Source organism: Aquarana catesbeiana, linkage group LG01 (genome assembly GCF_042186555.1).
Source record: "Aquarana catesbeiana isolate 2022-GZ linkage group LG01, ASM4218655v1, whole genome shotgun sequence".
NCBI classification, from domain to species: Eukaryota; Metazoa; Chordata; class Amphibia; order Anura; family Ranidae; genus Aquarana; species Aquarana catesbeiana.
In genome coordinates this window covers 260,452,595-260,465,852 of record NC_133324.1, presented here as the reverse complement: position 1 = coordinate 260,465,852, position 13,258 = coordinate 260,452,595, and the positions used below count along the sequence as shown (strand labels likewise).

At 45.5% G+C, this 13,258-nt stretch overlaps 1 protein-coding gene across 1 annotated transcript in view; it reads right to left on the bottom strand.

The window, feature by feature from the left end:
- Positions 1–13,258, bottom strand: part of PIWIL1 (piwi like RNA-mediated gene silencing 1) — a 766,743-nt gene that overhangs the window by 373,768 nt on the left and 379,717 nt on the right. Inside the window, exon 11 of the mRNA XM_073597707.1 lies at positions 8,618–8,744. Within this exon, the coding sequence (XP_073453808.1) occupies positions 8,618–8,744 (127 nt within the window). The remainder of the gene's footprint in view (positions 1–8,617; positions 8,745–13,258) is intronic.

The window sequence follows — 13,258 nt, the reverse complement described above, 5'->3', positions numbered from 1 at the left end:
CCCCCATACCCAGGGACGAAGACGACAGGGCGCTACTGAGGGCCCTCCCCACCAAAGCGGACTTAGCAGCCATGTTATCGCGGGTGGAGGAGCAGGGACTTTCAGCAAGTGAGAGAAGAAGTTAAGGGTCTCCAGGTGAGACTGTCCAGCGAGGAGGCGAATCTGGGTGCCCTGGAGACTCGCATTGCTCATCTAGAGAGGGCACAGATGCTAAGCCAGGACAAGTTGGCGGAGGTGCAGCTCCACGCGGAAGACCTAGAGAACCGAAGCCGCAGGAACAACCTGCGGCTCCGGGGGATACCAGAGGCCTAAGAACCTGCCAGAGACTGTGCGGGCGATTTTAAATAAGTTCATGGAGCCAGACCCGATTGTGCAGTGGGAGTTTGACAGGGTGCACAGGGCGCTCAGCCCCCGGCCAGAGGAACAAGATCATCCCAGTGATGTGATTTGCCGGCTGCACAGATATGCTCAGAAAGAGAGGATCATGAGAGCCACCTGGCAGAAAGGAACGGTGGACTTTGACGGGGCAGCTATCTCTGTCTTTCCGGATATCTCCCGGGCAACTCTACAGAGGAGAGAAATGCCTAAACCCCTGTTGGAGTCCCTGCGCAGCGCTCAGCTTCAATACCGTTGGGGGTTCCCTCTACAGTTGACGGTCCGTAAGGCGGGCACTTCCTATATCTTGAGACGCCACTCGTATCTTCCAGAGCCGTTCAGATTCCTGGGGATGGAGGAGATCCCCCTCCAGGACTGGCTGCGTCCTCTGTCTGGCGGGGATTCTCGTATGAGGCCACGGGCGCCTCCTCCGACACAGTTCTGCCGCTCATCAAGGTGCAGACGGAGAGAGAACACACCGATTAGAGCCCAGGAGCCTGAGCCGTAACACAAACGGTTGTTCGCAAGTGAGTGATCTCGGGACCTGCGATGTTTGCAGCTTAACTGTTTAGCTTGCGCCCCACCCCCCTCCTCCCCGCCTTGCCTGCATGTTTTGCCGGAGGCCCCCATTGACTGGCCCCAGTGACTACCTGGATTGTTTATGCTCCCCCCGGCCCCCCTCCCCCCCTTTGGAAGTGAGATACTGCATTGACACACACACACACACCCCTCCCGGTGTACACCTCTCCCCTACTCCGGGAATGTGGCGATATCTCGCCCCACTCTGCATGATGGTCTACACAGGGATCTGCTAATTATCTGACGCCCACTCAGTCTGGTGATCCCGGGGCGGCAACGATGATACCGTTTGCATAACGGTATAGCGGTCTGCACTGGGAACTCTTGATTTTGGTGGGAGGGGGTGGTTGGGACCTTGCTGGGGGGGGGGGAGTGGCCGGGAGTCAGCAGCATGCACGCTCTCTTACACAGACTTTTGCTAATAGAAACAGTGGGTGCTGCAGATCAAGTGCAGAAGATTCTGCACAGAGGGACATTTTGGTTTTGAGATCATTTGTCTTCTGTATAATAATGCATTATCTCTGAACTATTGCACGGTTGTCAGGGGAGTTGGGGGAATATTGACTGGTGTTTAAATGAGGGGGAATATATGTCTTGAGTCTTCTGCCCCCCTTGGGACAGGCTGACGCGGCACCCAGAAAAGGTTGTCTTTGGTGACGGCACTGACACACTGGAGGTGCTGCTCTGCCTGCCTCGGGGGATGGAATATGGGCAGATCCACTGGTAGTGGGCCCTCCCCCTCCTTTATTGTGCTTCCCCTACCCCCCCTTTTTCCCTCTTCATCATCCTTCTTTCATCCCTCCTCCCTCCTGGCCCCTTTCTCCCTGCCCCCCTTCCTCCCCATCTCCCCCCCCTTCCTCCTCGCCTTCTCCCTCCCTCACCTTTACCTTCTCCCCTCTCCGTTCTTCCCTCCCCTTCCCCTCCTTGTGGATGGGGGGATCGGGAGGAGGGGGGACACGAGTTAGGTGTTTAGTTAACAAACGGCTGCTGCGGCAATGCAGATTATCCCAGGGACTTTATGCAATGGGGTGACATCCACCACTCTGTTGGCAAATCCCTCTTCCCACGATGTGAGGTGTAGGGATTTTCCCATATACACAGGTTTATTTTGTTTGTGTTTATTTCTTTGTGTTGACTTCAGGGTTTGTAATGTTGAGCATCCAGCCAGGGTTGTGCTCTCAGCCAGCTCAATGGATAAGGGCCATTGCATAGACTTGGCCGGACATATCAGCCATTTATTACCACGGTTTTATCTAAAAGACTGGTGGGGATAGGGAGCCTCTATACCCTGCTGTACACAACCACTTTCCCCAAATAGAGTTACACCCTTTTAGTGGCTTTACATTTGAGGTCACTAGGGTGTTTTGGAGACTAGGTCTCACATACGCGTTTTTTGTTTCCATTCTCTTTATCTTCTCTCACATTTTCCTTACATCTCTTTCCCCCCTTTCTCTCCCGCCCCCTATAATTCCCCCCCCCCCCCCCCCTCCACCAGTTCTCATCATGACCAGGAGTGGTCAGGAACCAGTTCGCTTGCTGTCTATTAATGTAAAGGGATTGAACACCCCAGAGAAAGCGCACTATTGTTATGTCTAACCTGAAACGTACAGGGGCTCACATTAGTTTTCTGCAGGAGACGCATTTTCGTGCCAACAGAATACCAGGTCTACAGAATCGCCTCTTTCCGATGGCTTACCATGGGTGCGCGTCTGATTCCAAGTCCAGGGGGGTAAGCATTCTGATCCGCAGTACAACTCCATTGCAGGAGAGGGATAAGTGGAGCGACACAGAGGGTAGGGCACTGTTTGTAAAGGGGACACTGGGGGGATCTATGGTCACTCTAGTGAACCTTTATCTCCCAAACACAAACCAGATCACTTTTCTAGAACCAGTCTTGACCAAGCTGGGAGAGTTTGCTGAAGGAGCAGTAATCCTGAGAGGTGACATGAATTTCATCATGGACCCTTCTTTAGATTCATCCAGGAAGACCTCTCAGCTCTCCTATGCAGCGCTGAAACGCCTAAAGAAAAGCTTTGATGCTTTCCACCTAGTAAACGTATGGCAGATTCTTCATCCAAACCAAAGAGATTACACATTCTACTCACACCCTCACGACTCATACACCCGAATTGACCTAATTATGATGCCCTAATCCCTCCTGTCTAGGGTTACACGGCATTGATCGGGTCCATCACATTTTCAGACCATGCTCCGGTTATGGTAGACATAGACCTCCTGACACCCACAACCATGCAGTGGACGTGGAAGATCAATAACTCATTGATCCAAGTGCCTGAGGTAGTCGAAGAGGTGTCCAAGGAACTGAGGCAGTTTTTTGCCAAAAACACAAACTCAGAAACAGCCCCAACAATGGTGTGGGAAGCCCACAAAAGTAACATCAGGGGTCTCTTAAAAAAATAGGGTCCCGCAACAAAAAGGCCAGAGAGCCACAGATCTCTGAACTCTTAGGTAAAATTCGGTCCTTGGAGGCGACCCACAAACAATCGCTCGCCGAACAAACATTGGCTGATTTAATGGCCTTGCGGAATCAATTGCGTACCCTGGCTCTACACAGGGTAAAAGAGGTGATAGCCAAATGCAGGAAAAACGTTCTATATGCACAGTAACAAAAGCAGCAAACTGCTGGCATGAGCTCTTAGAGCCCAGCGAGCACGAACGTTTATCCCCGAAATATATACTGAAACTCACAATAAGGTTCAAACCACAGAAGCCATAGCAGAACAGTTTCAAAAGTATTACACCTCTCTATACAACCTGTAACATACATCCTCAGAAAGAGTGATGCCCGTGGAACAAAGTATTATAAAAGATTACCTTCAAAGGTCTGGTCTACCCTTACTATCTCTGATTTATCAGAGACAACCCGAATATCACAGGGCGGAGATTGAATGCCACCCTTTCCCCAAAAATAGCAGCATTTGCAGACAATCTGCTTTTTTTCCTGACCAGTCCTTTGACGTCCATCCCAAATCTGCTTGCAGAGTTGCAGTTGTATGAAAAACTGTCTTTTTTCCGTATTATTAACCAGAAATCCAAGGCACTAGAGATCGCTTTAACACCATCTTTAGCTGGGTTGATTAGAGTGGATTTCCCTTTTAAATGGGCCTCATCCCGCATTAAATACCTGGGCATTTTTTTGCCAAGCAGAATAGAAGAAATCTTCCCTCTCAACTTCCCTCCCCTCTTAACAGCTATTAAAAAAGATTTCCAGACCTGGCAGAAAGGAATGTTTTCCTGGTTTGGATGGTGTGCCATAATAAAAATGAACATCATGCCTCGGATACTGTACTACTTCCAGGCGCTCACTATACGCATTCCTGTGTCCTTCCTTAAAGCGGTCAACAAAACCATTGTCAGGTTCGTCTGGGCCCAAAAATCATGCTTGGCCCAGACCATCCTTCGACTACTCAAGCTAAGAGGGGGTATTGCCCTACCAGACGCTAATCTCTACCTAATGGCATGCCATCTGATCAGGGTATTAGACTAGCGTCGGCATAGTGCCTTGAAGCAGTGGGTGCAAATAGAACATGACTTAGCAGAGACCAGACTGGAATCGTTGCTTTAGTGTCATAAGCCCCTGCGTAACCGAATAATTAACCACTCGGCGATGGGGGAAACATGGCAAACGGTCCGCAAAGTTTTCCACGATTTTTTGGTCGCACCGCTTCTGTCCCAACTCACTCCCATTATTGGAAACCCAGCCTTTACTCCAGGTCTCAAAGACCCCAGATACTTTAAGCTGCTGGAGGTAGAGCAATCTCAAACAACACACTTTCTTACCAATGGCCAGTGGAAGAACAGGCAACAAATCACAGAGCATCCAGCCCTGGTGGGTTTATCGTTTTGGCAAAAGATTCAATTAACCCATTTTATTGGGTCCATGCCCCCACCTGAGATGTTTGAGAGGCAATTAACCCCCTTTGAACTGATGTGCTTGGAACAAACCCCGTTGAGACATGCTATCTCTCTGACTTACCAACTTTTACCTGCTCAACCTCAAGACTCTAGATCTCCTTACATATCCAAGCGGGAACAAAACCTAGGGGTGCAATTTACAGAGAAACAAATAGATCGGCTCTTTCATTTCGCTCATAAGACATCCATCTGCGCTAGACACCAAGAAGCAGGATACAAGCTACTAGCCGGTGGTACTAAATCCCGGAAAGAATACATCAGATGTTCCTCCAGAGTACAAGCCTTTGCTGGAGATGTGGAGAGGAGACTGGCTTGCTGCTCCGTGTCTTCTGGTCCTGTCAAATCCCCCGTCCTTTCTGGACGGAAGTTCGTCACATAGTGCAAAAATTCACAGACCGAGAGATACCAGAGACCCCTGAATTCTTCCTTCTTCACCACCACGAGATCCCCACCAAAGTCTATAAGAAATCAATTATCCCTCTCCTGCTTACAGCGGCAAAGAGTTGCGTCCCCCTGCTTTGGAAGCGGGCGCAGCCTCCCTCAGTGGCCATGTGGTTGAGAAAGGGTATCAGATATAAGGGCAATGGAAGACTTGGTGGCCACAGAGCCTCAGTGAGCAATTTTCAAAAAAATGGTTTTGGTGGCACGAATTTGTGTACTCTTGAGGAATATAATGAGCTTATGGTCTAACCTCCCATGATACGTCGACCGTGCGTGTTCCCCGATGGGGATGGCGAGACTGGATGGAGATACGTGCATCTCCACTCCCCCCCCCTTTTTCCTCTTCACAGCCCCCCCTTTTTTTGGGGGGTGGGGGTGGGGGGGGGGGCGTCTGACCCCGGGATCAAAGTGATCCACGCTACCTTCCTTTCTAAAAAAAAAAATATGGTATTTTGCCGCTAAAAGAGTGGTCATGTGTCATACAGAACCTCCCTATCCTTCTACAAACTGATGGTACCCCAAAACGTAAGTTTTTCTTATGTATAAAATGACTGTACTTTTGAGTGTCATGGGAGAGACTCTTGTTATGTGTATACTTTTCTTCCAGAATGTATCTGTTTTCATATGATTACCTTTCAAAAATAAAATAAAGAATTAAAAAAAAAAAAAAATCGCATATCGCCGCCATGACTAGAAAAAAATAAATAAATAAATAAAAATGCTATAAATCTATCCCCTATTTGGTAGACGCTATAACTTTTGCGCAAACCAATCAATATACGCTTATTGCGATTTTTTTTTTTACCAAAAATATGTGGAATACATATCGGCATAAATTGAGGGAAAAATTTGTTTTAAAAAAAAAATGGATATTTATTTAAACAAAAAGTAAAAAATAATGCGTTTTTTCAAACTTGTCCCTCTTCTTTTGTTTATAGCGCAATAGATAAAAACCGCAGAGGTGATCAAATACCACCAAATGAAAGCTCTATTTGTGGGGGGAAAATGATAAAAATGTCATTAGGGTGCAGTGTTGCATGACCATGCAATTGTCAAAGTGCGACAGCGCTGAAAACTGAAAAATGGCTTGGGCAGGAAAGTGGTGAAAGTGCCCAGTATTGAGGTAGTTAAGGTAACAAAAAATCCCATTTTCGCTTACATTCATGATGGACACAGGAGCCCAGGCCTGAAGGAGAGGAGGAGAATCCCGCAGTTCCAACCACCCCAGGGAGCACATGCACCCCACACGGCATCCTTGAAGGGAGCATTTACTTACCAATCCATCAAAGCTTGCAGGTGACAATTCCAAGACAGAACCTCCTCTCCTCCGAAGCGTGTGTGTGTTGGTGTCGGCGCCAGGGTAACAGACTGTGTAGGTGCCTGGTCAAACGTGTGTCGTCGTCCCCCCCACAAGATGATTAATGTGCTGACCACCCCTGTCTAGGATGGGGCATGTTGCAGCTACCTAGCGAGTCGAGTAACTAATAATCTGCGTGTGCCTGTTGGCCAGACTGGGGAGATCACTGAATCTAGATTATCCAGCTTGTTGCCCAACCCAGCTGTTGATTGAATTTTCTTTATTTCTGCAGAGAACTGCAAAGAAAAATCAAAAAGGAAAAGGGTATAGAACCACAGGTCCCAGCAGGGAGCTAGGTCACTACTCCTGAACACTAGGCAGAATAAACTGTATTGTCTATAGCAGAGAGGGGGTTTTATGCCAGAAAGGACTCCCCATAGGCGGTGCTTGTTTTTTTACACCCTAGTGTCCTACTCCTATAGGTGACGATATAACCTTATGGTCAAGATTCAGAAGAGCTGTGTCCGTCAATGAACGGAAGAGAAATAGCGGGTCTTGGATTAATCGCCAACACCTATGTGTGCTGTAAGCCAACAGGGGCATCGGCTTGCAAGATTTATGAAAATATTTTTGGATATGTCAGCTCACAGTAATAGTTAGCTGAAACATCCACTCTGCATATACAAAATCAACGGGTCTTAAACAAGTGTTTCTAGAAATACCACTGCAAATGTTGCCATTGCCTTGGTCTAAACCCAATCACATCCTGGACAGAAACTTACCCTTTGCTCATAGCTACCAGCTTCAAATGTTTTAGAACAATCTATGGATCTCTTGGTCTGTCTTCAACTCAACTGTCCTTTTACACCCCTCCAATCAAACCTAACCTTTGTACCAAAAAAAAGCAAAAAAAATTTCAAGATCTAGGTTCACACCATCTCCCTTTTGCAGCCCGCCTTTGCGTGGGCACGGCAGCCCCATCATTTGAATGGGCTGTCGTGCCTGAGTTTCAAACAGAAAAAGGTGCGTGCACCTTTTTCAAGACGTGGCACGCAGGGAAATAGTTGGTCATTTGGACCATGCGATTTCCCTGCGGATCCTACAACCGCAAAAGTGCTGTGTTTTTAAATGCATTGGAGTGCCATTCGGGATAAATTCATGATTTCACAAGAGCACGTTTCTACTGTGAGTGGGGGAATCGCTGCGTATCCCACAACCATACACTTAAGTGTGAACCAAGTCTAAAAGTGTGTTACCATACATTCAATCCTTTGCCAACTTCTTGTACCCTTATAGTCCTACGTACAAATATACCACTATCTACGTAACCCCAGGACTCATTACTTCTCTTTAGACCACGTAACCCATTTGAATCTCAGTTTATGTTTTCCTTCAAAGACACCTAATATCAGATTTATACTCTAGCAAGCACACTACCATTCCCCCCCAACACTGCTTGAAAGGCCTGGAGAATATACTTGGATTTTACACAAAGAGTAAGATTAGGTTAACATAAACCCTATTACTCATAAAGGCTCACTAAATGTGACCAAACAAGAAAATATTTACAAGACATACATACAATAGTACAAGGCGCTGTCTCTACTTCATAAAAACTCCAACAGTGTCAGATCTATGCTGGTGGTGTGCAGTGGAAGAAGGTATGTTCCTCCACACCAAGTGGTCCTACAATTCTCTTTCTAGCTTTGGTCAAATGTTCATATAACAATATCAACAGTACTGGGCATTACGCCAGACTTTACTCCCAAGTGAGTATACCACGTGTGTGAGTCAACAGTCTTAAAATTCTAGTAAATGCTTTTACCTTATTGCAGAAAAACTGGGAATGTATCATTACATACCTACCCTTTATGTGTTATGCTATGAACAAGATCGAGTCTTTTAAGTTCAGAAAAGAAGACAAAATATATATGGAAAGAAAGACTCTAAGCTCCCAACAGAAAAGTAATAGTACAAATTCTGTAATACCTGTTAAAAAGCAAAATTCTGGAATCAAAACAATAGGAGTTGGTGGTGTTCCAGATGGTCCTTTTATTTTTTTGGGATTGTGGATAACTCCAGGCTGCTTTGAGTCTGTGATTTGTTTGTTATATTGCTATTAAAAAAATAATAAAATCTGGTTAAAATCACAAATACATAAAAAAGTATATACTAGAAAATTGTTTTACAGACTGTAATTTTAAAGTTATATTAAACCTCAAATAAACACTTATACTACAGCTTATAATCGTGAAATTTGGTTTATGCAGGAGTTCTTTTTTTTCTAAGCCTTTTCTTCCTTTATTTTCACCTGGTAATTCTTTAACACCCTAAGCTGTCCAGAAGTTGCCATTAGAGGGTTCAGACAAACCATTTAACATTAACAGGGTTGCTTATAATGGTCAGCTTTTCTTGATGTAAAATCTTTATCACGAAAGGGAAAAAAAATGGTTGCTATAACTGCTTAAAAAGTGTTAGTCAAATCCATCTAAATCTGCAAGTGCTTTTCACACTATCCTATCCCCAAATTGTAAACGCTGCTGACAAGTGAAATAAAAAATAAATAAAACAAAATAAATATAAAAAAAGAAAACTTTTGCAGGCATCACATTAAATAGCTGGTATGCTGCAATATATAGTTTTATTTCTAGATTAACCCCATCAGGCCTAATGGTAAAACAAATATAAATGCCTAATTACAATTATGAAACTTTGACATGTGTTGGTAAAACTGTACATATCATCACAACTACTTTGTATATCCAGGTGACTTATACCTTTTTTTTTTTTTTCAGGACAAACTGGGCTTTTTGGTGGTAAATGGTAATGGATAGCTCCTCAAAGGAAAACTGGCCCAAAATAGTGTAAAAAAAATAAATAAATAAATTTAGATGTATATTTCTTGCTATTACCATACCCTTCCACCAAAGAACAACACAAATTAATGTAGCAAGGTCTCAGGCATCCTTTAGTCTAATGAGAACCTCCAGAGCCAACAGCTGCGGACATCTTTCCACAAAGAGCGGGTTGTAAGGCATAGTGGGTGTAGTGTAAGGTAGATTCATGGGCGCCAGACACTTCTTGAATGCAAAAAGGTTTTATTTCTCTTGAACAGAACTGTGGAAGAGAGGGTTCAGGGCCAGGAAACCCTTTAGTAGTTGCAATGGTAATTGGCAGACTCCGAGACTTCTACAGGTAGACAGTCATGCAGGGAAAGGCATCCAGCAAGACACCACATCTGCATGTGTATGAATATTGTCTCCTATGGCAACAGTTTTAGAATAGTTCCTAACACAAGTTGTAACTAACTCCTTCACTTTCTCTACAATCACTTTGTGTAAGTTCTCAACCCACTGAGCTCCTAGACTCTCTCACTAGACTTGCTGATTCACTGCCACGAATCCTATGAGCTCTTCCAATCTTCACCGAAGTGTCTTCCTCAAGCGTCACCTCGGCTTCTCTGCTGGGTCCCTAGCTTGGCACTCCAGATACTTCTCAAGCTTCACCCCACTTAGCCTGCTCGGTCCCCGGATTGACACACAAGGCTGCTCTGCAAGCCTCACCTCCGCTGACTGAGTCCCTGGCTTGACACCTGCTGAAGTTTCCCAATTCTTCACCATCCCCGTTGGTGAGAATACTGCTCTGGTACTTGCTTCAGCTACTCACTGTGGTCTCCGGTAATAGGTTGGTTGGTCCATTAGTGGCGACAGCTTCCCCTCTACCTCTGACCACAACAGGTTCTCCGGCAGACAGAACCGCCACTTCTGGTTGGACTGCACGCCACAGTCCCAACCCTAGGCTGCTCTCTTGTATCTGGATAGCCCCTTAGACAGCCTAGCAGCCAGATGTGCCTGGGATAGGCCCAAACTCTGGCCTAGGCCCAAACTTCGACCTAGAAGCCTGGGCAATACAACACACGTCCACCCAGACAGCAGGCCAGGTGGCACAGAACACTGATTACCTGACTCCACCCAAATATATACAGTGGGGACAGAAAGTATTCAGACCCCCTTAAATTTTTCACTCTTTGTTATATTGCAGCCATTTAAGTTCATTTTTTTCCTCATTAACCACTTAAGGACCAGCCTCGTTTTGGATTTTAGGTGTTTACATGTTTAAAACAGGTTTTTCTGCTAGAAAATTACTTAGAACCCCCAAACATTATATATGGTTTTTCTTCTAACACCCTAGAGAATACAATGGCGGTCATTGCAATACTTTTTGTTGCACCGTATTTGCGCAGCGGTCTTATAAGCGCACTTTTTTTGGAAAAAATTCACATTTTTGAATAAAAAAATTAAACAGTAAAGTTATCCCAATTTTTTTTTATATTGTGAAATATAATGTTACGCCAAGTAAATTGATACCCAACATGTCATGCTTGAAAATTGCGCCCGCTCGTAGAATGGCGTCAAACTTTTACCCTCAAAAATCTCCATAGGCAACGTTTAAAAAATTCTACAGGTTGCATATTTTGTGCTACAGAGGAGGTCTAGGGCTAGAATTATTGCTCTCGCTCTACCGGTCGCGGCGATACCTCACATGTGTGGTTTGACCACCGTTTTCATATGCGGGCGCTACTCGCGTATGCGTTCGCTTCTGCGCGCGAGCTCGTCGGGACAGGGGGGTTTTAAAAAAAAAAATTTTTATTTTTATTATTTATTTTACAATATTTTATTTATTTTTACACTGTTAAAAAAAAAAAAAAAAATTGTGTCACTTTTATTCCTATTACAAGGAATGTAAACATCCCTTGTAATAGAAAAAAGCATGGCAGGACCTCTTAAATATGAGATCTGGGGTCAAAAAGACCTCAGATCTCATATTTACACTAAAATGCAAAAAAAAAAAAAAAAAAGTCATTTAGAAAAATGACATTTGAAAAAATATGCCTTTAAGAGGCGTGGACGGAAGTGACGTTTTGACGTCGCTTCCGCCCAGCAGTGTCATGGAGACGAGTGAGCGCCATCTTGGCCTCACTCGTCTCCAGACACACCACGGCACAGGACACGATCGCCTCCGCCGCTACCGACGGCTCCGGTAAGCAGCGGAGGGCACCGTATCGCGGAGGGAGGGGGGGGGGCCCTCTCCCGCCACCGATAAAAGTGATCTCGCGGCGAATCCGCCGCAGGGACCATTTTTATCTGAAAGCCGGCCGCCGCACGAAAACGAGGATACCGGGGTTATGGCAGCTAGCTGCTGCCATAACAACGATATCCCTGTTCAAACTTAGGACGTACATAGTCGTGCGGCGGTCGGGAAGTGGTTAATGTACATACAGCACCCCATATTGACAGAAAAACACAGAATTGTTGACATATTTGCAGATTTATTAAAAAAGAAAAACTGAAATATCACATGGTCCTAAGCATTCAGAGCCTTTGCTCAGTGTTTAGTAGAAGCACCCTTTTGATCTAATACAGCCATGAGTCTTTTTGGGAAAGATGCAACAAGTTTTTCACACCTGTATTTGGGGATCCTCTGCCATTCCGCCTTGCAGATCCTCTCCAGTTCGGTCAGGTTGGATGGTAAACGTTGGTGGACAGACATTTTTAGGTCTCTCCAGAGATGCTCAATTGGGTTTAAGTCAGGGCTCTGGCTGGGCTATTCAAGAACAGTCACGGAGTTGTTGTGAAGCCACACCTTCTTTATTTTAGCTGTGTGCTTAGGGTCATTGTCTTGTTGGAAAGTAAACCTTCGGCCCAGTCTGAGGTCCTGAACACTCTGGAGAAGGTTTTTGTCCAGGATATCCCTGTACTTGGCCACATTCATCTTTCCCTCGATTACAACCAGTCGTCCTGTCCCTGCAGCTGAAAAACACCCCCACAGCATGATGCTGCCACTACCATGCTTCACTGTTGGGACTGTATTGGACAGGTGATGAGCAGTGCCTGGTTTTCTCCATACATACCGCTTAGAATGAAGGCCAAAAAGTTCTATATTGGTCTCATCAGACCAGAGAATCTTATTTCTCACCATCTTGGAGTCCTTCTGGTGTTTTTTTAGCAAACTCCATGCGGGCTTTCGTGTGTCTTGCACTGAGGAGAGGCTTCCGTTGGGCCACTCTGCCATAGAGCCCCGACTGGTGGAGGGCTGCAGTGATGGTTGACTTTCTACAACTTTCTCCCATCTCCCGACTGCATCTCTGGAGCTCAGCCACAGTGATCTTTGGATTCTTCTTTACCTCTCTCACCAAGGCTCTTCTCCCCCAATAGCTCAGTTTGGCCGCATGGCCAGCTCTAGGAAGGGTTCTGGTCGTCCCAAACATCTTCCATGCAAGGATTATGGAGACCACCGTGCTCTTAGGAATCTTAAGTGCAGCAGAATTATTTTTGTAAGCTTTGCCAGATCTGTGCCATGCCACAATTCTGTCTCTGAGCTCTTCAGGCAGTTCCTTTGACCTCATGATTCTCATTTGCTCTGGCATGCACTGTGAGCTGTAAGGTCTTATATAGACACGTGTGTGGCTTTCCTAATCAAGTCCAATCAGTATAATCAAACACAGCTGGACTCAAATGACGGTGTAGAACCATCTCAAGGATGATCAGAATAAATGGACAGCACCTGAGTTAAATACATGAGTGTCGCAGCAAAGGGACTGAATACTTAGGACCATGTGATATTTCAGTT